Source organism: Syzygium oleosum, unplaced genomic scaffold (genome assembly GCF_021117445.2).
Source record: "Syzygium oleosum isolate NSW1041296 unplaced genomic scaffold, Sole_v2.1 Sole_v2.31, whole genome shotgun sequence".
NCBI classification, from domain to species: Eukaryota; Viridiplantae; Streptophyta; class Magnoliopsida; order Myrtales; family Myrtaceae; genus Syzygium; species Syzygium oleosum.
In genome coordinates this window covers 2,193,480-2,216,870 of record NW_026607515.1, presented here as the reverse complement: position 1 = coordinate 2,216,870, position 23,391 = coordinate 2,193,480, and the positions used below count along the sequence as shown (strand labels likewise).

Below are 23,391 nucleotides of genomic sequence, written 5' to 3'. Positions count from 1 at the left end.
CCTCACCCTCGCCCGCCAAGCCCAGGCGAGGCGACCCTCGCCCGACGCCGGCGAGGGCGACCCTCACTCGAAGCCGGCAAGGGCGGCTCTCGCTTGAGGCCGTCATTGGCCAGGCGCAGCGACCGTCAGGAAAGAAGAAAAAAGGGAAAAGAAAAAAGAAAAAGGAAAGAGGAAAGGAAAAGAAAAAGAAAAAGAAAAAGAAAGTGAAAAAAAATAAAAAAAATATATATATACTTATAATTTTTTTTGACGAAAATACTCCTTCTCCGGCGACGGAATAGTTACCGGCCGGCCAGAGGTCCTTATTTGAGATGATTTGGCTAGTTCAGACCCTTATTTAAAACGATTTGACCAATTCAAGTCCTTATTTAAGACGATTTGATAATTTCAGGCTCTCATTTAAGAAAGTGACTCCACTTAGGATCCATTTTTAGAATTTGTCCAAAATTAAATTGGGGTACATCTATCGCAGACATGCCGATTTAGTAATTTTTCTTTTGTATTAATCCTAAAAACAAAAGGAGAAAGAAAACCAAAAACAGAGCACGGAACACACCGAACACCGACCTGCCCTGCCCTGCCCGGCCCGATTGTCATGCCAGCAACGAGTCGGCCACACGTGGGGGGCGCTTTGCACGTGCGGATCGCACGTGCCAATCGAAAGTCTCCCTTCTCAATTCAATTCAATGCCCCCTGCCCTGCGCTCCCATCCCTTCTGTAGGCAATCATTGCACCTCCCATTAACTCCATTTATCCCCAAAAAAAATAATTAAAATATAAATAAATAAATAAATCACATCACATCACTTTATTTTATTCGCCTTTAATAACGCGTTCGTTACGCAAAAAAATAACTTACTTCTTATATAAAAAACATTTGACTCGAATACGAATACCATTTTTTAGGAAAAAGCCATTGGTTTTCTCTTTATTTCGTGATTAACTCGAATTTGAGTTTGGAAATGGTTTCAAATATATATAATTATTTGATTTTCTTTGGTAAATGAGGGATGGTGAAATTTGCGTAGCTAAAAAGTAGCTAGGGTTTGGCATTTTAACTAACATCTTTTCTCGCTCGATTTGGCTTCACGTTACGTAAATTTAAGAACTCGAATCTGTACAATATTTTTCTCTAAACACCAAAAAAAGAAAAAGAGAAAGAGAAAAACCTTCTAATCGGCAAGAAAAACTCTGATAAATTAAAAAGAAATAAAAAATCGGTGCCTTCTTGTTGCTTGAAATTTCATTCGTTGCGAATGGATTTTTGTCGGTTATCCATACTTGGTAACCGAATATATGAAAATATGGAAAACGAATTTCAAGGAAATCCACCCTAGATCTAAGATGAACATTACACGATAATTTTATCAACTTTTATGTGCAATCTCGCTGCTACCATGAAAAAAATGTGCAATTCGTTTGATTTGTAATTACACCTTTCGAGTTGTGTTGACGAGTGCTTGAATGCTACTCGTTTTCTTAATCAAAAGTACTTTGACTATTAACGTACTTATTAAGCACATCAGAAAGGTAATATCTTATAAAATTACAGCGTATTTTTATTTCATCACTTTAATCGGTACCTAAACTTTTCTAATGCTGGGTAATCAACGATGCACATAAGAAATTTTCCCGGGGCTACAATTTTGTCACTGATCAGAGTAAATTCAACTATTAAGTGTATGAGTACTTATTTTACGATAAGATGCATTTCATTGACCCTTAAAAACGGGGAGCTGTGCTTGTATAGGTTCCGCGCAAAGCGAATTCGACTTTTCGCATAAATTCAAAACAAATTCATATATTTTAACGTGCAATTTGGATATCGACTCTCGTATGGTTTAGGTACCACTTCATCGCCGTAAAAACAGCAAGGCTATATTTTTAGGCCAAGAGAAAAGAAAAAGAGGACAAAATATTCATATTTTTTTTTTGCTGTCGAATTTTGACCGACTTAAGACTACCAAAAGAATTTCGACCCAAAAAAGAAACTACCAAAAGAAAGAAAAGAAAAAAAAAGAGACTACCCAAAGAAGCAAAAAAAAAAAGGAAAGGAAACGGGTCAATTTCCTTAATATTAAACTACTGCCTGAAAAATTGCACGACTAGAGGAACTGAGCGCGGCCGCAGGGGATTCCCGCCCCTCCCCCCCGGCCCCGCGGAAGGCCTACCGGCTACGCCGGTAGCCAAAAGCCAAACCCCCCCCCCCCCCCACCACCCCCCAACCCCTCCTCGCGGTCCACATTAGGCGACTCCCCGGATCGCACCAACCGGATCCCGACACGTCTCCCCCGTCGCCGCCCCCGCCGCCGCCGCCGCCGCGAGGTCCCAGCCGCCGACCGCGCCCTCCCCGGCCCGACCGATCGGGGAGACGCGTGTCCCGCCGGCCGCCCCCCAACCCAACCCACCCGCTGCAGCCGGTGGAGCGGCGCCGTGGGGCGAGCGGGTCGCGGCCGGTCGCCCCTCCCTTTCCAAATCCCCCACCGCTGGGCGTATATAAATGCGGCTCTTTTAATCTTTTCCCATTTTTTTTTTCCCCTTCCTTTCCTTCCTTCCTTCCTTCGCCTTCCGCTTTCGATTCTTGGGGCAGCTAATCCTCCCAGATTGCGCGAAAACTCTCCCCCTCCTTTTCTTCCTTGTCGATCGAAGTCGGAGGTCTTCTTCCCCCACCGTCGTTTCGCGATCTCTGGGTCAGTATCTGCGTATCTTGTTGTTGTTGTTGTTGTTGTTGTTGTGATGTGGTTTTGATTTGTCGCGCGGGTGATTTCCAGTGACGGGGTAGTGTTTTCAGTGCACAGTTGGTGGATTGTTTGAGCGTCCGATGGTCGCGATTCGGGTTACTGTTTTGTGGTTTTTCGATCGGGTTTGTTTCTGGGTTGTTGTCATTGCGCTCTGGCGATCTCTTCTGGGTCGGCAGCAAAATCTTCTTTTTTTGTTTTTTTTTTGTTTTGCCTCTTCTCGATTCGAATTGGTTTCAATTTGCGGGTAGCTAGGGTGCAATTGCTTTTGGGTGGGGGAGGGGTGTTGAGTTCGTTTGGAAATTTGGGCCTTTTGGGTCATGGGTTGTGGTTGCTGTGACTGAGCTGAGCAGCTCGTGACTAGGGTTTGGTCGGCGTGATCGTGGGTGGGGAAGGTTTTCTGTCCGAGCGTTTGTTGGGGGAGTGCTCCGAGTTTGATGAGGTGCTTTGGGTTTTGTTTCCGAATTGCTTAATTAGCCATGGTTCTCGAGTAGGTTTCTTGCTTTATTTTCGCCGGACTCTTTGCTGCTGCTGCTGCTGCTGCTGCTGTTTAGTTCCCTTAGAATATTCGCATAGAGCACCCGGAAACTGGTTATGTTGTGCAACACTAAACACTTTTTGGTCTTGTAATGACCTTCTGTAAATTCGATTCTCCCCTTTCACTCACTGGAGACATTTTCAATACAGAACTGCCGGCAGTTTTTGCTTTCCAGGTTGGTCTCTGCATCATTTGCATCCCATGTTGTGCTTGTGATCTGCTGGTTGAAGCCTGTTATTCAGGTGGATTGAGGAAGTTTGAGTGAATGTATCTTGATACAGAGGATAGATAATCAGGCCTGGCTCTGGATAGCTACTTAGACTCCGTTCACCAAGGGGCTGCACCCCCTATGGTCCCATCACGTGCAACTGGAGGCTTGACCCAGTCTTCCTCGAGTTCAGGAATCTATTACCAGGGGGATGGACAGTCCCATACTGTAGTTAATTCTCACTTGAGCTCTTCATTCGGTAACTCCTCTAATTCGGTACCTGGAACTGGGCGCCCTAGTCTAGGAACGGTTTCAGGGGACATGAACAATGTAGTTTTGAATAGCGTGGCAAACTCAGGACCAAGTGTTGGGGCGAGCTCTTTGGTTACGGATGCTAATTCTGCACTCTCAGGAGGGCCACATTTGCAGAGAAGTGCAAGTATCAATACGGATTCTTATATGCGTTTGCCAGCATCACCAATGTCTTTTTCTTCGAATAACATCAGTATGTCGGCTTCATCAGTTATGGATGCATCCTCTGTAGCTCAGCAGAACTCTCATCAAGAACAGACACCCCCAGTTCAACAGAATCAACAACAGCAACAAGGGGCTTCTACTGCTACGTCATTACCTGCATCACAAACTGGGCAAGTGTTGCTGCCCATGGGTGCAAGAATGCCTGGCTCTTTCATGCAGGACCCGAATAACCTATCTCAGGTGCAGAAGAAACCACGGGTGGACATTAAGCAAGAAGACATAATCCAGCAGCATGTCTTACAGCAACTGTTGCAGAGACAGGATGCCATGCAGTTACAAGGGCGTAATCCTCAGTTGCAAGCATTACTGCTGCAGCAAAGACGACAACAACAGCAACAATTTCTTCAATCAATGCCACATATGCAGAGGGCCCATTTGCAGCAGCAACAGCAGCAGCAGCAGCAGCAACTTCAGTTGAGGCAGCAGCTGCAGCAACAGGGCATTCAATCAATCAATGCCTTTAAGCGCCCCTATGATAGCGGTGTATGTGCTCGTCGGTTGATGCAATATCTTTATCATCAGCGACAACAGACTCCGGTGAGTTGGAAGTCTAGACTGAATGCCTCTCCTGAACTCTTTAGATTTTATCAGTTGAATTGTTTCTTGAGCCAATCTCTGTTTTACTTTTTACAGGTAAATGCTATTGCCTATTGGAGGAAGTTTGTGGCAGAATATTATTCACCTCGAGCAAAGAAAAGGTGGTGCTTGTCATTATACGACAATGTTGGACAACATGCACTTGGTGTTTTTCCTCAGGCCGCTATGGTTGGTTCTATTATGCCATTATGTTTACTCCACCTTTGCATTGAACAGAAGCTCCAAAGTGTTCTGGATGGACTGATCATCAGTTTGGTCTACCAATTTTTATGTAGGCTGATCGTCTTTTTTTTCTGTGTATCCTTTCTTTGTCAGGATGCATGGCACTGCGACATTTGTGGTTCCAAGTCTGGAAGGGGATTTGGTAAGGGATAGGGACTAATTAAGTCTACTGATTTGTACCTGGAAATTCTCTCTTTACTGTGATTGAATCTTGATAGTTGTGTCTTTTTAATTGCAAATTTGGATAAGAGGACATCTCAATCTACTTCTTTATCAGTTCAAAACCATAGTGGCTGTGGATATCACTATATTTTGACGTTCTCTGAATTGGCTCTTATTGGCAAGTATGATTTGGAGTTATCCATTTGGATGGTAGATGTTGTTTGCCTAGGGATCACTTTGTAGCCCTTTAACCTGACGTGCTTCAGAAAATTGCTAAATCTTGTAGTATAGCATGTTATATGTTCTGAGCTGGTACAATTACTCAATTAAATCACGATTCAATGGGAGTGGAAATCTGGTTATCTAATTGAGAGCTTTCTTCTTCAATCTTGACTCAGGCTAACTACCGCACATGTGCTCAATTTTGTTGGAAGAATACTTGACATCCTTTTTCATTGACCTGGTACATGAATATATCTAAACATTTTTATGAACTCCTAAGTCGCCAAAAGAATTGGTCAAACGCGCAGAGTGGCTTCTTGTTTGGGATGAATTGCTCTCCACTATGCATCTTGTATTTTTTAGTACTCGGAGCAATCCCCCTCACTGGGGTCATTTGGTTATTAATAGTTTCTCTTCTTGTGGTTTTGACAGAGGCCACTTTTGAAGTACTACCTAGGCTTAATGAAATCAAATTTGGCAGTGGTGTCCTTGATGAACTTCTTTTTCTGGACATGCCTAAAGAAGTCAGGTTTCCCTCAGGGATAATGGTGTTAGAGTATGGAAAAGCTGTTCAGGAGAGTGTGTACGAGCAACTTCGTGTTGTTCGTGAGGGTCAGCTTCGTATCACATTTGCTAATGATCTCAAGGTTATTCACCAATGTACTTTCTTAAAGACAATGTCCTAAATGCTCTATTCCTGTGAAGGTTTTTGCTAAATTTTGGTGTTGATCAGATACTGTCGTGGGAATTCTGTGCCCGTCGTCATGAAGAACTTCTTCCTCGGCGCTTGGTTGCCCCACAGGTACCAACCATGGTTTCATCAATCATGACACGCCATTAACAGGAGTCAGCACCTCGCATTCTGCAATATTAGAACAAAAGACCTTGTTTACTAACTGAGCTTTTCATAGATCTCTTAATGACGTTCCGAGCTTTTTGTACTGTTGGTATATGATGTTACAACCTGACTCTGGTTGGACGTTGAATAATTGCCATCTGTTTGTTTCCTTGGTGTTCCATTCCTGACATTTATAACCTTCGATCACGACTATACATTTTCTGCAGGTAAACCAGTTGGTCCAGGTTGCGCAAAAGTGTCAGAGCACAATTGCTGAGAGTGGAGCTGATGGGGTGTCCCAACAGGATCTACAAACAAACAGTAACATGTAAGTTCATCAACTTGGTGGCTTTTCTCGCAACTTGTTCCATACCTTTTGTTTTGTTTTTGGATTCCTTCATCAAAGGCTCTTACTGGCTAGTACCCGAGATACATTTCTCTTGCTTGGTGATACATATACATGTTAAGATGGTTGTCTCAGTAGCTATGTTCCTTTCTCACAGTCAAGTGATGGTAAGGGGGGTGAAAAAGGTTCTCCAGAGTTTGATGGGTTGGCTGTGTCCTCTTACCTGTTTTTATGGTTGTATGACCAGTGTCGCTGCTTCATTGCATGTTCGCTGGTTAATTAAAATGAGTTCTTAATAAATATATGACTGCTGGCATGGTGTTTCTCTTGCTCACTGCAGCATGTAAGTATGCAAATTTTGTTGTTAACTATTTTCTCAATGAAAGATCCTGTTAGAAGAGGGCACCAGTTGGGGCTATATTGCACATACTGAATGGATGGTTCATCCCCTTCTTTCGCCTATGCATAGATCTAGTATATTGTTTTAAGCTTCTTTTTTGGTTCATGCAGCTTTATGGATGGCAGATAATGATCTTGTTCCTTTTCCTTTTAGGGTCCTGACAGCTGGACGTCAGCTTGCCAAGAGTCTGGAGTTGCAGTCACTCAATGACCTGGGATTTTCCAAAAGATATGTGAGGTGTTTGCAGGTAAGCTGTCTCATGGTGTATGATTGCAGTAGATGCTCGGATTTCTTTGTTCTTAATGATTCCACTCCAACTGCAGATCTCTGAGGTTGTCAACAGCATGAAGGATCTCATAGATTTCTGTCGGGAGAGCAAAGTTGGCCCTGTTGGTAATATACGCATTTCCATCATTTTCTTTGGGGGGTATTTGTGTTGCGGTGGCGTTGACAAATATAACTCTTTGAAGTGTCTTCTCCTTTTTCCCTCAAGTCTACTACTCATTTTCTGAACAATCTGATGGTAAACATTTTTTGTGCATTGTTGCAGAGGGTTTGAAAAGTTTCACTCAACAGGCCTCAGCTGCAAAACTCCAGATGCAGAAAATGCAAGAGATGCAGCAGATAGCAAATGTTCAGGGTCTGCCAACTGATCGCAATACACTCAATAAGTTGATGGCCTTACATCCTGGTATTAACAATCACATGGGTAATAACCAGCACATGGTCAATCGCGGAGCCTTAAGCGGTTCTGCGCAAGCTGCCTTAGCTCTGACTAGTTACCAGAACATGCTTATGCGGCAGAACTCCATGAATACAAGCTCCAACTCCCTTCAACAAGAGGCATCTTCTTGCAACCATTCCAACCAGAACCCACCTTCTACGTATCAAGGGCCTGCTGTTTTATCTGGATCCATGCAGAAATTACCTGTCAGCAGCTATTCAAGCCCTCATCTCACTCCGCAGCAAACCCAGCAGTTGCAGCAGCGCTCGGGGAGCACCAACAGTTTACTCTCCCCAAACCATCCTCAGTCGTCCCAAGGCAACCAAGCTTTGGAGCAACAGATGATTCAGCAGCTGTTCCAGGAGATGTCTAACAACAGTTCTGGTCAGAATACAAATGGAAATGTGGCAAAAAATGGCATGGGATATGGGAGTAATAATGCAGCACCACAAGCATCTGCATCTAATGTGTCAGGTGGTGCTGCAGGGCCGGCGCCTAGTAGGAGCAACAGCTTCAAAGCCGCTTCGAACAGTGAGGCCTCTGCGGCTGGTGGCAATGATGGTTTCAGCCAGAAAGGGCCTGATTTGCCTCAGGGTCTCCATTTACAAGATGATATGGTTCAGGATATAGCCCAAGAGTTCACAGATGGCGGGTTTTTCAACAGCGATCTTGATGATACGATGGGCTTTGGATGGAAGGCATAAGCGAGAGACTAACGTGATACAAGGTGCAATCTCCATTGGCAAAGTGTGTACCCTTTTGTACAGGATATTGAAATAGGTGCTCCTCATCTTAATTCTTTTTTTTTTGGCATCTCTTCTTATTTAACTTTATTAATTGTGGAATTTGCTGTGACTTGACAAACTTGTTGCAGTAGGTATTTAGCAATCTTTTCAGAAGGGTTTCTTGTTTTCAAGTGATGCAAGTGTAATCTAGTGAACACAATCTTGAGAAAGAACTGCTTTGTTTTCGTTCCAACTTTTCTCCCCTAATTTTAGGGTGTGGTTGGCTCTTGGCACCTCAACTTATGACAGCCAATAATGATAACTGTCACCGGTTTTCGTGACCTATTTGGTCGAGACAAGATGTTAACTAAACATCTTCCGGTTTTGTCGACGGGCAGTCATCTGTTTTTTTTTTTTTTCCTTTTTTCTTCCACTTGTTCTCATGGTCTAAATTTGCATGCGCAGCGTCAGCAAGGTCGCTATGCTAACTGTGTATTTGATTAAGATAGACACAAATCTCAAGAAGTTAACCTGCAAGTAGTGCTAGAATTGTGTTTTATAGATTGACTGCCATCATGTTAGTTGCAACAGGAATGGAAGAAGATAACAATCACAATCTCCAATACTCAAAAAATAGTATCTCACTTATATGATGTCCCTGCCTGAACTGCTCTGAATAAAAAACCTCAGAAACATTCTGAATACAATGTGTACATGATCGGAGTGTTGCCAGATGCATATTCGTTCAGAAAGAAAGCAAATTGACCAGTGCCAATCAAATCTACGGCTATTACTTTCTCTGGTATAGAAACCTAAGCATGCTGTGGAATCATTTCAACCCTCGCCTGGGCATATCAGCACACAGTCTACACAGAGTCCACCTTTCGTGTGCGTACAATCAATCTGGACCATTGAAAACTTGATCCTAATGGGTGCGTCCTGGTTCTCGACCACAAAGTCACCCACACGGTACTGGACCCAATCCCCTGGTTTATCCAGATAACGTTCGGACACGGTGCTCTGACCGTTCGATGTTGACAGCTGAAATCGGACAGGTTTGATGTCCCAGCCGTGAACCTGATTGAGGTCGCATGTCCGCCGACAGAATCGCCTTGCGGTTTTGCCCAGTTGGAGCCTGAAATATAAGCTATATGTGCCTGGCGAGAGCTGGAACTCAAACTCCCCCACAACTTCAACCCACCACATCTGTTGAAGATACGCCACTGTGCTGAACCTAGTGATAAAAGGAGAGGGCTATTATTTTTCAATCTCTTTCATCACGCAAAAAGAAATGAATGGTTCTTTCCTTGCAATTTCCCCGTGAGAAAACGTTCTTAAATTGAGGGTATAGGATCCCGTCATTGTTTTTTTGGTTCAGACTCTTCTTTCTCCCTGCTGAAATTCAACGGACATCTCTTACTTTTTAATCAGATGGGTGCTGGTTGACCTCTTTTTCGAGAGGGTTGACCCCTTATACATCAGAAGAAGTTGGCCCTACTTCTCCGGAAGGGGGTCAAGCCATCAAAAAAGGAGTCGAACCCGGCATCTCCGATCGGGTTAATTAAAGAAGATTTAGATGAATAAATCTTGTCCCTCAAATTTCACTGAAGTATAAAAAATGTCTCTGAAACATTCTTATATTCAGTTCTTCTTTTTTGTCTCAGATAATTTTATAGATTAATCTTCATTATACTCAACCTATGGTAAAAAAAAAAAAAAACGTATGGTCGAGTTAGAGTACGAAAAGGAAAACAAACAACTGCCAGTGATGCTAGAGAATTCCGGACATTTGGAAATGGAATTTTGTTTGCTTGTGAGTTCGATCCACAGTTTTGGGTCCAATAATTCCTCTTGCTGAGCAAATTGAAAGAATAATGAAAGGAACTTGTTCCTTCCTTAGAAAGGTGAACTAAGCTCTTACGTTTGTCCAGTCAAACCACGAGAATTGAACAAAATTTTGGAGGAAGATAGCAAACTTTGATCACAAGGCACGTTATTCATCATCATGACTATTAAAGAAATATAAAATATCCCAAGCTTGGTGTAGTCTTCTTACTTGCCTAGCTATCATCTTTTATTCTTGTGCGCAAGATAAAACTTTCTCCAGTTATTGCCTCTGCGAATAAAGTTTATCATATGCTGAATAATTTGACTGTATGAAAGGACTAATTCTCACTTGGTGGATTTCTAACTCAAAGTGATTATCTAGCAAGAGCTTAATATTGTGCTTCACGAGCTTCATCGATGATAGGAACCAACAAAGTTGGCCTTTTGAGATCTATGGCATCTTAAAAGACTAAATGCAGTTCTAATTTAAACACCAATGTCATCTCCAATATTTCGTTGAATAGAAAGGGGAAAATATCGAATCGACGACATAATGGCTCTCGGTTGAAGTGATTTCTTTTTCTTTTGCTATTTTTCATTTCAAAACAATCACAGCAGCCAAACCCTCCAACTCAGTGAAATAAGACAGCTGCATTTGAAGCTCTTTACCTGGATTCTTCGCTAGGAATATGGTTCCAGTATCTCCGGTCATCAATCCCAGTTATCTTCAGCGCCTTTGACGAAACCGCCACACATATACTTCCAGCAATCTTATCCAACAAAGCTTCCTGCAAGTGAGATGATTTAAAACACGACACACATGCCAGTGAGCTCAAGCATCTCTTATGGTTAACTTTTAGTAAAACATGGGGGCTCTAAATTCTTATTTACTTTGTTTTTCTGCATATTGGTTTATGTACAGATAATACCTGCAGGCATATGTAATAGTGTGTATGTATTAGAAATGATAGTGGGCATGAACTGGTTTGGGTAATGGTCAACCCAACACTACCTTTGTGCCACCATCAAAGCAATTGGGTCTACACAATCTCGAGAAGATCTCTTTCTTTCCCATGCATCGTGGGTCTTCACCAAGAACTCTCTCAACCAGAAAACGATAGTTGGGAGGCAATTTCGACTCCCAAACAACATCACTCGATGAAGCATCTCTGAAAGCTCTGTTCAAGCATGCGAACCGGCAAATCTCCGGGGGATCCAAGAACTTGAGAATGGAGGTGACGCAACTCTCAGGCAAGTCCCCAAGACAGGTCCCTGAAGGTGAGACTGAGCACCCTTTGGCCTCATCAGCAAGGCCCGATATTGCAGACCCCATAAGCACAATGAAGGCGATCACTTCGCGAGATGATTGGGAAAAAGAATCAAGAGGAGTGAAGAAGAAAGATCGTGAGAATCTACAGGTAGAGAAGGAGCTGGAGGAGGTGAGAGTTGAAGAAGGGCCAAGCAAGCGGGAGTTGAATTTCCACCATTGTCTTTTTGTCAAATGAAGAAGAGCCTTTGGTCATTTAGAGAGAGAGAGAGAGAGAGAGAGAGAGAGAGAGAGAGAGAGAGAGAGAGAAAGAGAAAGAGTACAAGGAAGAGCGAAATAGAGATCCATTTAGTATATGTTCCTTCCTTCTTGCGAGTAACTTGAATTAAATTTAATATACTAAAATAATCACATATCAAGAAAGAGCGAGACTCGCATTAGATTTTTCCTAAAACATCGTATGTTCCTACGCAATACTCAATTTTCTACCGTACGACTTGGTTCAGCCCATAACATAATCCACGGAATCAGCTTAGTCCATATTTTTTTTCTTGTATATAATTACAAATGAATTTTATATACCTCCACGAGATTGGTGATGTTCGGAGATTAGGTGTTGTTTGTGGATCTAGGATTCTAAGTTGAAATTCGGTTGGGTTTATTGTGCCAGATTCATTTTGTCCTAGAGTTGATTTAAACAGATTATTAAGTGTGTACAGAGAAGTGGCTGGTGTCAACCCTATTATGTTAGTGGTAGCGAAATGTACATGAGGTGCATGAAAACCAAGATGAAATTGCACATATATATATATATATATATATATATATATATATATATATATATATAAGAACTTCACAAGATTTATTATCGTCTCATTTGTCTGGTACGAAAGAGACTATATAAAAGGAACTTAACCATTTTCATTTGAATAACGGGAAAATTATCAAAAAATCCTAAATGTATTGCAATTGTGCTAATTCAGTCGTAAACATTTTCTTTCACCAATTAGATCATAAACTTTTTGCATTTGTGCCAATTCAATCCATCAGGCCAATTTTGACCGGAAATCGCTGACGTGGACGCTAGCTATCCCACGTGTCATGGCAAATGCTAACGTGGACTTTTCCTTACTCCTAGCTGTAGGTCGGGACGCCCTTGCCCGGGGCCAAGCGAGGGCGTTGCCTATGGCCGGCTAGATTGGGAGTTGGGAAAAAAAAAAGAAAAGAAAAGAAAAAAGAAAAAAGAGATTAAAATATACCGGTCGCGCCACATAGGACGGTTAGCGTCCACATCAGCAATTTTCTATCAAAATTGGCCGGATGAACTCAACTGACAAAACGTGAAAAGATTTAGAACTCAATTGACCAAAAAAATAAAGGTTCAAGATTAAATTGACACAATTGCAATAAGTTTAAGATTCTTTTGATAATTTTCCCTTTGAATAACCATCCAAGCTAAAGTTAGGACGGTAACGAAAGCTGCGGACGGAGAAATCTAGTCTAAGAAAGACGATTTAGGGTAATAAATGGGGCGAAATGGAACATATGAAGATCCCCCACCTCTTAATTAATGTTAAATCCCCTTGCCACCATCTGCTAACAATCTAGAACAACAATCATGGTGATCTGCCCACATGGTTTCACTTGCTTAGCCAATTTCCTTTTGTGTATTAAGGTTGTTTCTTCGATAGTACAATAATGCTCGGTATGAACATGTGTTCTTCCCCCCCCTATACATATATAGAAAATATACATATAGAAGTTAGACAAGCCCATCGACTTTCAAAGGTGAATCCCGTTGATTCCTAACCACGCCCCAGGAATTCAGAGAACAAGACCTACGACTTCTCCCCAACTACGGCCTTAATTATACATATATATACACATTATTAAACTATTTTATTTGTTGCTTAATTGTAGTTTTATATGGGCGACCATCTTTGTCATTGACCGTAGCACTTGGAAGACAGCTAAATCGTCGGATTAACCTGTCAAACCTAGAAAGTCGTTCGACAAGTTCACCTTCTGTAGAAGCCATCGGCTGAAGTGTAAGACATGCTTAGGTCTCGTGTAATCATCTTTCTGAGGTAGAAATTAGCTATTTCTAATTAAAACGTTGTCCCCATCCAATTTCGTAAATGAGTACTGCACAATAAATTTTATTATGTCCATACATATATTGATGGAAAAGTTGTGGATAGTAAACTGGTGATGTGGTTTCTTGAGAAATTTGCAATGATTTTTTTAAAATCTTTTTCTCAGTTCCACACTTTGCTTCCTGTCACCTTAATTAATTACTTTCTTGTTTTGGAAAATATGAAAAATATATTAAGTAAAATAAATTTAGATAGTGATGAAGTGGTAAGGCCTGTTGAGAATTTTTATTTTATTGTTTTGATTTTTCTATTTCTAATTCACACTTTACTTATTACATTCTTAATTATAATGAACTATCAAATATCTTGCTATTTATGAAAAGAAAATTTTATATATTACATGAACTCGAATGGTATAAAAGTTATCTTGCCTCTTGATCAAGATTTCAAAAGCTTTGAATACTTTCCAATAATCCTCTTAAATTAATGTGTTTATACTCTTACCATTCCCAACCGAAAGTTCTATTCCAACGCACATTGCAACAAAATGTTTCTAATTAAGTGGAATGAGAAGGGTGAATCCATTTTGTTGAAGTGGTCTTCTTGAAAATTAGAAGGTATGCAATTGGTGATATTCCTTTTTATTTTTAACTATAATTATAACTACATCTTTCTCATTTTTAATTGTGCATATTACTCTTTGCCTTTTTCGCACAATAAGAAAGTCACATTACACCTATCTTATAATAGTTTGATTTCTCATCTTACCAAAGTTCAACCTTTTATGATGCTTCGTCAAGAACTTTGCCATAGATTTGATCATTTTTACAACCATGTAGCGCACTTTTTGATAAATATTACTCCAATTAACATTTACAGTTTGGCATTATATATTACCAACACAATGCAATGATATGATTAATTACGAGTCATTTTGCCAGTTTAGCTCCATCTCTATATGGGTTTCGTGAACAACAATTTAAACGCTACTCGAACAATGAAAAACAACATTTTTTTTTTTACAAAATTGCTTTCTAGACATGGGTAAACAGTGTTATTGTTAACTTTGTACATTAAGATTATCGAGATAAAAATCATTACATGTATAAGTTTTGCCCGCTTGACTTATGTACACTTTCTCTTGATCAAAATAAAACGTTAAAAAAAGAAAAACATGCATCAAACGTGGGGTACCCTAGTGATATTATGAAGAGAAATCAAATATAGTAGGTTCTCTACATTACCTACCGACTTATATGATCCCGAGTTCTGTCCACTCAAATTGCTGTGCGATTTCTTCTTTGATTGGTCAACTTTCACGTTCCAATTTCACGGCAATTCTTTAAGAAGAATGGGCTATAAAATATGGGGAAAGTCAAGGAAAATTAATGCAGAAAATAATCAGATGACTAGGACCAATTATTGCCAAAATCCATTCAGATCACGCGGAATTACATAAACATTAGGAAAAGAACAAATTTTGCAGTCGAACGACCTTTATTTTGATTTTTGGTCAGTTAAAAAAGGTGCATTTAGTCAGAGATCATAAAACACGTGAGGTGTACATGGAGCTTTGCATCATAACATAACAAAACCCTAATTGGGCTTGCAGAGGGTATAAGGCCCGATTTGATTCTCGGTCTTTTCTCTTTAGGCTTTAGCGACCCGGTCAGTAATGACAAACCTTTACATGCTTAGAAAAAGCGTGCAAACCCGCGTGCAAAATATTAATAAGCAAATCATATCGTCGACTTTTTCCATTCATTCATCGAATCGTCAAAACTCAATAACGTCGAACCTTTACATACTTTAACCCGATTTTTACTCATTGACGTTCAGATCCCATCATTTCAATTCGACCAGGGATAGCATGTACTACCCAGTCTTGATTTGAGAGAGTTTGATCCGATTTGGTATTCTGTTTGGGCAAAAAATAAAAAAGAATTTTCAATTTAAACTTTTTTGGGTGTCCCTAATTACAATTAGGTTATCAATTGGAGGGATACAAAAGCCATAATAGGGCCATCGAGCAATGGCTGGTTCCATCATCTATAACATAATGGGCTACAAATTCAAGACTTTGTTTTCTTTATCTTTTGTTTGTAATTAGTCTTGAAGTTGCTAAGATAAGAACGTCATCTCCCTGGGCTGAGCCCAGTGAGTTGAAAGTACAGTGATTGGTCTACTGAAAAACCATAGGATTAATGCCTTAATGGATGACAGTGCCAGATTTCGCCCACATCCAATGTAACTCCAAATCAAGAGTCAATTTGATGGCCCGACTTCACTAGTTCTTATTCGATTGTTTCTTATAGTCATTACCCTCAAAATTTCGTATTAATTTCACATTCCTATGTATGAGACGGGTGGGGGAAGCTGATATGCTGTCCAAATGAATCGATGGTTGTTCGAATTATTCTTTTTTCTTGAAAGGTGATATGTCGACCGGGTTTAAGGAATCTGCATGGTCACGAAATTATGAACTCCTGATATGCATGCGAAAATTGACGATATAGAACAATAATTGGTTACATTCACCATCACTCCTTCCTTTGCTCCGGCCCTTTGTCTCCTCTTTAGAGCCCACTACAAACTACCCAAAGTTTAAACGATTGCACCCGAGCAAAAAACCTGAAGTCTAATCGAGTGGCTTTCGCATATAATATAGCTTTTATTTTCAATTACATCATCATTCATGGCGGGACATGATAGTGTGAAAGTGTCTGTACTAGTAAGTTTGTTGTTAATTTTAGATAATGCATGTGTATGATTGTGCAGAAACAGAAACTCATCCTCCATTTGCTTCAAAGAAGAAAGGGACGCTTTGCTCCGGCTCAGACAAAGTCTCTCGGACACATCTCACCTCCTTTCTTCCTAGAACGACGAAGATTGTTGCCAATGGACCGGAGTAAAGTGCGAGCGAGCAAATGGACATATTGTCATGCTCTATGTTAAAATATTCCACATCGCTTAACTATGGGATATATATAATCTTTATGTACTCGCGGTCCCCTCTACCTATTGCCCTAATTAATTTGGCGTGTGCATTTACCCCATTCGTCTAATTCCACATGTTGGCTTACACGTGAGAGGGGTGTTAAAATATTCAATAACCATTTGTATAGAGCAAGATAGAGATACTCCGCTCTAGTTTAGACAAAATTTCTTTGACCTATATCGCTTGCTTTCTTCTAGGAAAGACGAAGATTAATGTAGATGGCTAGGAGGCACTTGTAATAGATTGTATGGTCATGTCATTGAGTTCCAATTCTCACCCCAACCTCTAAGAGACACTAATAGTACTACTGTTGTAGGAGCAAAGCACTCCATTGATGGTAAGTCGAACTCTTCTTTGTTCAATTTGAGATGCTCGAACTACTTGTACTTAAGTGGGATCAATCTCAAGAATGGAAGAATACCCGAATTCCTCGGTTCAATGAAGCAAGTAAAGTACCTCATTTTGTCGTGCCAAATCACACCTATCAAGCTCACCGATCAACGAGCCCACTTATCTGACATAAAATGCACAAAAGATGCACGCAAGACGCACGAACTCGCCACTCCTAGTAAATGGACATGTTGTCATTCTCCATGTTGAAATATTCCACATCGCTTGATTTTAGAGTTTATATGTTCTTTATATACAAATAGTCTCTGTTCACTTATTCCCCTAGTTTATTTCTTGTGCCACCTTGTTCATTAAATTCTATGTGTCATTCATAATCCGGCTTGCACATGAATAGCTGTGTTGAAATATCCTTCGTCGCTTGACTATGGGGTTTAATTGGAACCTAGGAAGCACCGATATGCTGGGGAGGCATCCGAGTCGATGTCGAACACGTATCGCGTGTCCGACACGCGGCCGACACGCTTGGACATGCGGTAAACGCGTGTCGAAGATCCGACACGTGGTCAACGCGCCAGGCACGCCGGCGACACGCGTGTCCCTTCGTCATCGAGAGAGACGAGGAAAAAGGTGCAGCCGAGAGAGATGAGGAAGAAGGTGCAGATCTCTGGCACCGAGGACGACGTCCTCCATGCCGTCATATCCTTCGCCTCCCGCTTCTCCAGCGCCGAGGACGACGCCCTTTACGCCATCATCTCCTTTGCCTCGCGCTTCGCTGGCGACAGAGGAGAAGGAAGAGGTGGGAGGAGCCTGCGGGTCGTGCAGAGGAGGAAGCGGGTCGTGCGGAGGAGGCGGAGGGTCGTGCGGAGGCGGAAGCTGCAGAGAGGAGGAGGCTGAGGGATAGAGAAGAAGATATTATTAGGGTTTTGACAAAGTGAAAGTGGGCTGGGCTTCCAACAATGGGCTGCTTTTTTTTTATTTTTGATCTTGTACTTTCTTTTTTTTGCAAATTTGATTATTTACTTTTAGTTTCTTAATTAATATATTTATTTATATATAATTATTTTTTGAAAACTTATGTGTATAAATTTTTTAGGGTAAATTCATTTTCGGCTTTTTATTATTATTTATTTACTTATTTGAATCTAATTTAAAAATGATAATTTATCATGTATATATAAAAATATATATTTAATATACAACGTGTCGGAATTCTCTATTTTTTGAGAAATAACGTGTTGCGTGTCGTGTCGTGTCGGGTCGGGTCGCGTGTCGCGTGTCACGTGTCACGTGTTGGTGCTATTTAGATTGGAACTAGTAACTTGCTTATTTAGATAATTCATGTGCATGCTTACGTAGAAATTCAACATCCATTCGCATAGATTAAGAAAGAAAGGCTCTGCTCTAGCTTAGATAAAACCTCTCAAACCCATATCGCTTGCTTTCTTTTTTGAAAGTGGGAGATTGATGTAGATCAGACATGGAAGAATACTTGAATTCCTAAGTTTAATGAAGGAATTAAGGTACCTCTATTCGTCGTGCCAAATCTCCCTAGCCGGTGAGCCTGTGCATGTCACATAAGATGCACAAAATATGCACATGAGGTGCACGTCAAATGCACAAGCTCGCCGGTTAGCAAAGATTTAGTCAGCCGGCGAGTGAAGAACCTTATTTAAGACTAAGTTGGCTGCTTTAAGGCATAATTTAAGACAAGGTCCACTCTCGTGGACTTTTTAGAAAAAAACGGTCATAATTCAAATCCTTATATGAAATTTCACTTAAAAGAAATTATGAACACCTGATATACATGGTACATCGACGAAACGGGATAAAAATTTATTTTGTTCACTATCAATCCTTTTGCTCCCCATAAATACCATTTGTCTACTCTTAAGAGTTTTTGTTGGAGGCCTCCCAAGCTAAGCCATCTCTGAAGCCAACTCGCTAAAGCCAAGCGTCTAGTCACCTCCCATGAACTTCATATGAAGGAACAAGTATCGCGTGCCCTCACCGTTCGAACCAATGTATTCATCAAAGCCCTAAAAGAAGCCCAAGACTACACCTCAGGATTTGATTGCCAAAAAGTCATTAAAGCTCGATTCATGACGCAACTTGCTGCATTGGAAGAAGAATTGAAGGCATTTAGGGCCTCAAGTCATACCAAGGCTCGATGATGAAGTGATACTTGAAGCACAACTCGCTTAAGCCAAACGTCGAGTCATCTCCAATAGACTTCATATGATGAAAGTATGGCGGCCCCTCAACATTTGAACCAGTGAATTTAGCAAAACCCTAAAGGACTATTGCTGCACATGTTATTCCCAGTATGTGCGTCGCGATCATGAGCAGTAGTGCTTATGTCCCTATTTCCATCTCTCTCTTTGATCGAGCAAATGAATATGTTGAAATACCTCACATTGCTTGACTTCTCTCTCTCCAACAGAACAAATGGACGTGTTGTCATGCTTCATGTTGAAATACCTCACATCGCTTGACTATAAGATCTATAAGCTCTTTATGTACACGTGGTCCCCTCTACTTATTGCCCTAGTTAATTTCGCTTGTGTATCCACCCCCATTTGTCAAATTCCATGTGTTATTCCTAATTAGGCTTGCATATTAAAGGGGTGTTGAAATATTCTACATCACTTGACTATGAGATTTAATTAGAGAACCCTCAAACCCACTTTCTCTAAAGCATCCATTTGTTCTCTCTCTCATTGCTTATGAGGTGATATTATTCCTATCACGCTAGCAAATCAATTACTTATTTTAGATAATTCATATACATTATTATGTAGAAATTCAACATCCATTTGTATAGAGCAACATAAAAAGGCTCTACTCCGGCTTAGATAAAACCTCTCAAACCCATATCGCTTGCTTTCTTTTTTGAAAGTGGAAGATTGATGTAGATCAAACATTGAAGAATACTTGAATTCCTTAGTTTAATGAAGGAATTAAGGTACCTCAATTCGTCGTGCCAAATCTCACTAGCCGGTGAGCCCGTGCATGTCACATAAGATGCACATGAGGTGCATGTCAAATGCACGAGCTCGCCGGCTAGCGAAGATTTGGTCGGCCGGCGAGTTAAGAACCTTATTTAAGACTAGGTTGGCTACTTTAAGGCATAATTTAAGACAAGGTCCACTCGTGGACTTCTTTAGGAAAACGGTCGTACTTCAAACCCTTATATGAAACTTCACTTAAAAGAAATTATGAACACCTGATATACATGGTATATTGATGATATCGAATAAAAATTGATTTTGTTCACTATCACTCCTGTTGCTCCCCATAAATGCCATTTGTTTACTCTTAAGGGTTTTTGTTGGAGGCCTCCCAAGCTAAGCCACCTTGGAAGCCAACTCGCTGAAGCCAAGTGTCTAGTCACCTCCTAGGGACTTCATATAAAGGAAGAAGTATGGCATGCCCTCACCATTCGAACTAATGAATTCAGCAAAGCCCTAAAAGAAGCCCAGGACTACACCTCAAGACTTGATTGCCAAAAAGTCGTTAAAGATCGATTCATGACGCAACTTGCTGCATTGGAAGAAGAATTGAAGATATTTAGGGCCTCGAGTCATATCAAGTCTCGCCTCGTTGATGACGAAGCGATACTCAAAGCAAACTCGCTCAAGCCAAACGTCGAGTCACCTCCCATGGACTTCATATGACGGAAGTATAGCAGGCCCTCAACATTCGAACCAGTGAATTCAGCAAAGCCCTAAAGGACTATTGCTGCACATGTTGTTCCCAGTATGTGCGTCGCGATCATGAGCGGTAGTGCTTATGTCCCTATTTCCATCTCTCTCTTTGACTGAACAAATGAACATGTTGAAATACCTCACATCGCTTGATTTCTCTCTCTCCGATAGAACAAATGGACGTGATAAGCTATTTATGTACACGTGGTCCCCTTTACTTATTGCCCTAGTTAATTTCGTTTGTGTATCCACCCAATTTGTCAAATTCCATGTGTTATTCCTAATTCGGCTTGCACGTTAGAGGGGTGTTGAAATACTCTACATCACTTGACTATGATATTTAATTAGAGAGCCCTCAAACCTACTCTCTCTAAAGCATCCATTTGTTCTCTCTCATTGCTTATGAGGTGATATTATTCCCATCATGCTAGCAAATCAATTACTTATTTTAGATAATTCATATACATTCTTATGTAGAAATTCAACATCCATTTGTATAGAGCAAGGTAAAAAGGCTCTACTCCAACTTAGAAAAAGCTTCTTCAACTTATATCGCTTGCTTTTTTCTTGGAAATGCGAAGATTAGTGCAGATGAAAAGGAGTCACTTGTGATAGAGTGTATGGTCATGTCATCAAGCTCCAATTCTTACCCCAACTTGGAAGAGACATGAATAGTACCGTTGTTATAGAAGCGAAGCTCTCCACGGCTAGTAAGTTGAACTCTTCTTTACTCAATTTGAGATGCTTGAACTACTTGGACTTAAGTGGATATATTTCAAACATGGAAGAATATCCGAATTCCTCGATTCAATGAAGCACTTAAGGTACCTCAATTTGTCGTGCCAAATCCTATCGGCCAAGCTCACCGATCGACCAAATCTCACCGGCTAGCGAGCTCCCGTATCTCATGTAAGGTGCATGAAAGAGATGCACGGGCTCATCAGTTGGCGGCAATTTGGCTGGTTGCGTAGCCAGAGGCCTTATTTGAGACTAGGTTGGTCATTTCATGACCTTATTTGAGCCAAGGTTTACTCTTATAGCTCTTTTGAGAAAATAGTCCTACTTTTGATACTCATATGAAATTTTATCTAAATGAAATTATAAACACATGATATTTGTGGTACATCCATGATCTAGAACATTAGTTCATTACATTCATTATCACTCCTTCCTTTGCTCTCTATAAATGCCCCGTGTCTACTCTTAAGAACCCATTCGAAGCCGCCTTCTCAAAGTTTAAACAAATGCACCCAAGCCAAAAACTTGAAGTCTAATTGAGTGACTTTTGCATGCCATGTAGCTTTTATCATCAATTTTATCATCATTCATGGCAGGACATGATAGTCTGAAAGTCCTGGTACTAGTAAGTATGTTGTTATTTTTAGACAATACATGTGTATGCTTGTGTACAAACAAAAGCTCATCCTCTATTTGCTTTGAAAAAGAAAGGGATGCTCTACTCCAGCTCAAACAAAGTCTCTCAGACACATCTCGCCTCATTTCTTCTTGGAACGACGAAGATAGTTCTGAATCGGAATAAACTGCTGTTGACACCCGAATTTTCATCAATCATCCAAGCATCCATTTCTTTTAGCAAAATTATAAAATAGAAATATTCGAAAAAAAAAGAAAAAAAAGAGAAGAAAATAAATTGGCCTCTCTAAACCCACGACACGACACTCAATTCAAGCCTACCAATACCTCATTCACGCTAGAGGTGGCCACGGTTCGGAACCGACCGGTTCCGGTTCGGAACCGGCGGTTCCGGTTCGTGGCCAAGCGTGAACCGGAACCGTAACCGCCTCTGGCGGTTCCGATTTCCGGGTCGGAACCGTACGGTTCAGGTCCGGTTCCGGGCCGGTTCCTATTTTTTCTGTTTTTTTTTCTTTTCCTTTTCCTTTTCTTTTTTTTTCTTCCTCCGCGGCCGGCCATAGCCGGGGCCGGCGCGGAGGTCGCCGGCCCTCTAGGCGAGGCGGCCCTCGCCGGCGTCGGGCGAGGCCGGCCCTCGCTGGGCCGGGCGAGGCCGGCCGGCCTCGCCCGACGCCCGGCGAGGTCGAGCCTCGCCCGGTTGCGGGCGAGGCCGAGCCTTGCCGGCGTCGGGCGAGGCCGGCCTCGCCCGGCCCGGCGAGGGCCGGCCTCGCCCGACGCCGGCGAGGTCGAGCCTCGCCCGGTTGCGTGCGAGGCCGAGCCTCGCCTCGCCGGCGTCCGGCGAGGCCGGCCTCGCCCGGCCCGGGCGAGGCCGCCCTCGCCCGACGCCGGCGAGGGCCCCCTCACCCGACGCCGGCGACCTCCGCGCCGGCCCCGGCGGAAGAAAAAAAAATTAAAATATAAATTATAATTTTAAAAAACAGAAACAAGGAAAAAAGACAAAAGAGAAAAAGGAAAAACAGAAAAGGAAAAGGAAAAGAAAAAAAAGAAAAACAGAAAAGGAAAAAACAGAAATGAAAATAAAAAAAATTTAAAAAATACTATTCTTGTGATAGAACATTATTCAATATAAATTGTGATTAAAATGTAAATTGTACTCAAATTTGGGGACAAAAAGACAAGAGAGAAAGAGAGGGCTTCAACTTAATAAATTATCATTAAGCACATTACAATTCGTTACAACGATCTTAAAAAAAAGGAGTACAATATATATACCCTAAAATTATCCCAAAACCTAAGCATTCCGTGCGCAGGGGACCGGAGGTCACATATCGTCGGATTATATTTCGGTTTCCCTAAGCTCACGTGGGCGTACCCGGTATGAGAAACAAGAGTTCCCGAAATATTTGCCAACTCCAATAGTTCTTTTACCCTCAATCGTCACTACCCGTTCCAGTACCGATAGTGGTAGCGGTAGTATCTCCGTCGTTAAAGAATTCGGATTCATTATTCCGATCTATCTC

General features: G+C 41.4%; 2 protein-coding genes across 3 annotated transcripts; one reads left to right on the top strand and one right to left on the bottom strand.

The window, feature by feature from the left end:
* The first annotated feature begins 2,520 nt into the window (after nucleotides 1-2,520).
* LOC115683195 (probable transcriptional regulator SLK2) lies at nucleotides 2,521-8,510 on the top strand. Of its 2 annotated transcripts, XM_056304227.1 has the most exons (11): nucleotides 2,521-2,690; nucleotides 3,426-3,451; nucleotides 3,558-4,558; nucleotides 4,655-4,786; nucleotides 4,934-4,982; nucleotides 5,657-5,871; nucleotides 5,958-6,026; nucleotides 6,290-6,390; nucleotides 6,962-7,055; nucleotides 7,132-7,201; nucleotides 7,359-8,510. In XM_056304227.1, exons 3-11 carry the CDS (start codon nucleotides 3,626-3,628, stop codon nucleotides 8,234-8,236), a joined length of 2,541 nt encoding a protein of 846 aa, XP_056160202.1. In that variant the 5' UTR covers nucleotides 2,521-2,690; nucleotides 3,426-3,451; nucleotides 3,558-3,625; the 3' UTR covers nucleotides 8,237-8,510. The 2 variants fall into 2 exon arrangements, with proteins under 2 accessions (XP_056160202.1, XP_056160203.1); XM_056304228.1 differs by lacking the exon at nucleotides 3,426-3,451.
* Nucleotides 8,511-8,663: 153 nt separating this feature from the next.
* On the bottom strand, nucleotides 8,664-11,603 carry LOC115683198 (F-box protein PP2-A14-like). The gene is made up of 3 exons (XM_030607650.2): nucleotides 11,097-11,603; nucleotides 10,754-10,872; nucleotides 8,664-9,491 (listed from the first exon to the last, which is right to left on the bottom strand). The coding sequence occupies exons 1-3, from the start codon at nucleotides 11,415-11,417 to the stop codon at nucleotides 9,092-9,094; spliced, it is 840 nt and encodes a 279-aa protein (XP_030463510.1). The 5' UTR covers nucleotides 11,418-11,603; the 3' UTR covers nucleotides 8,664-9,091.
* Between the last annotated feature and the right edge of the window lie 11,788 nt (nucleotides 11,604-23,391).

Excerpts from the sequence above, each read along its gene's own strand:
- LOC115683195 (XM_056304228.1), top strand. The coding sequence starts at position 3,626 with ATGGTCCCATCACGTGCAACTGGAGGCTTGACCCAGTCTTCCTCGAGT. Across the intron at positions 6,391-6,961 it reads CTACAAACAAACAGTAACAT|GGTCCTGACAGCTGGACGTC; the intron begins GTAAGTTCATCA and ends TTTTCCTTTTAG. Across the intron at positions 7,056-7,131 it reads GATATGTGAGGTGTTTGCAG|ATCTCTGAGGTTGTCAACAG; the intron begins GTAAGCTGTCTC and ends CTCCAACTGCAG.
- LOC115683198 (XM_030607650.2), bottom strand. The coding sequence starts at position 11,417 with ATGGGGTCTGCAATATCGGGCCTTGCTGATGAGGCCAAAGGGTGCTCA. Across the intron at positions 10,873-11,096 it reads GCTTTGATGGTGGCACAAAG|GAAGCTTTGTTGGATAAGAT; the intron begins GTAGTGTTGGGT and ends TCTCACTTGCAG. Across the intron at positions 9,492-10,753 it reads ATTCCTAGCGAAGAATCCAG|GTTCAGCACAGTGGCGTATC; the intron begins GTAAAGAGCTTC and ends TTTTATCACTAG.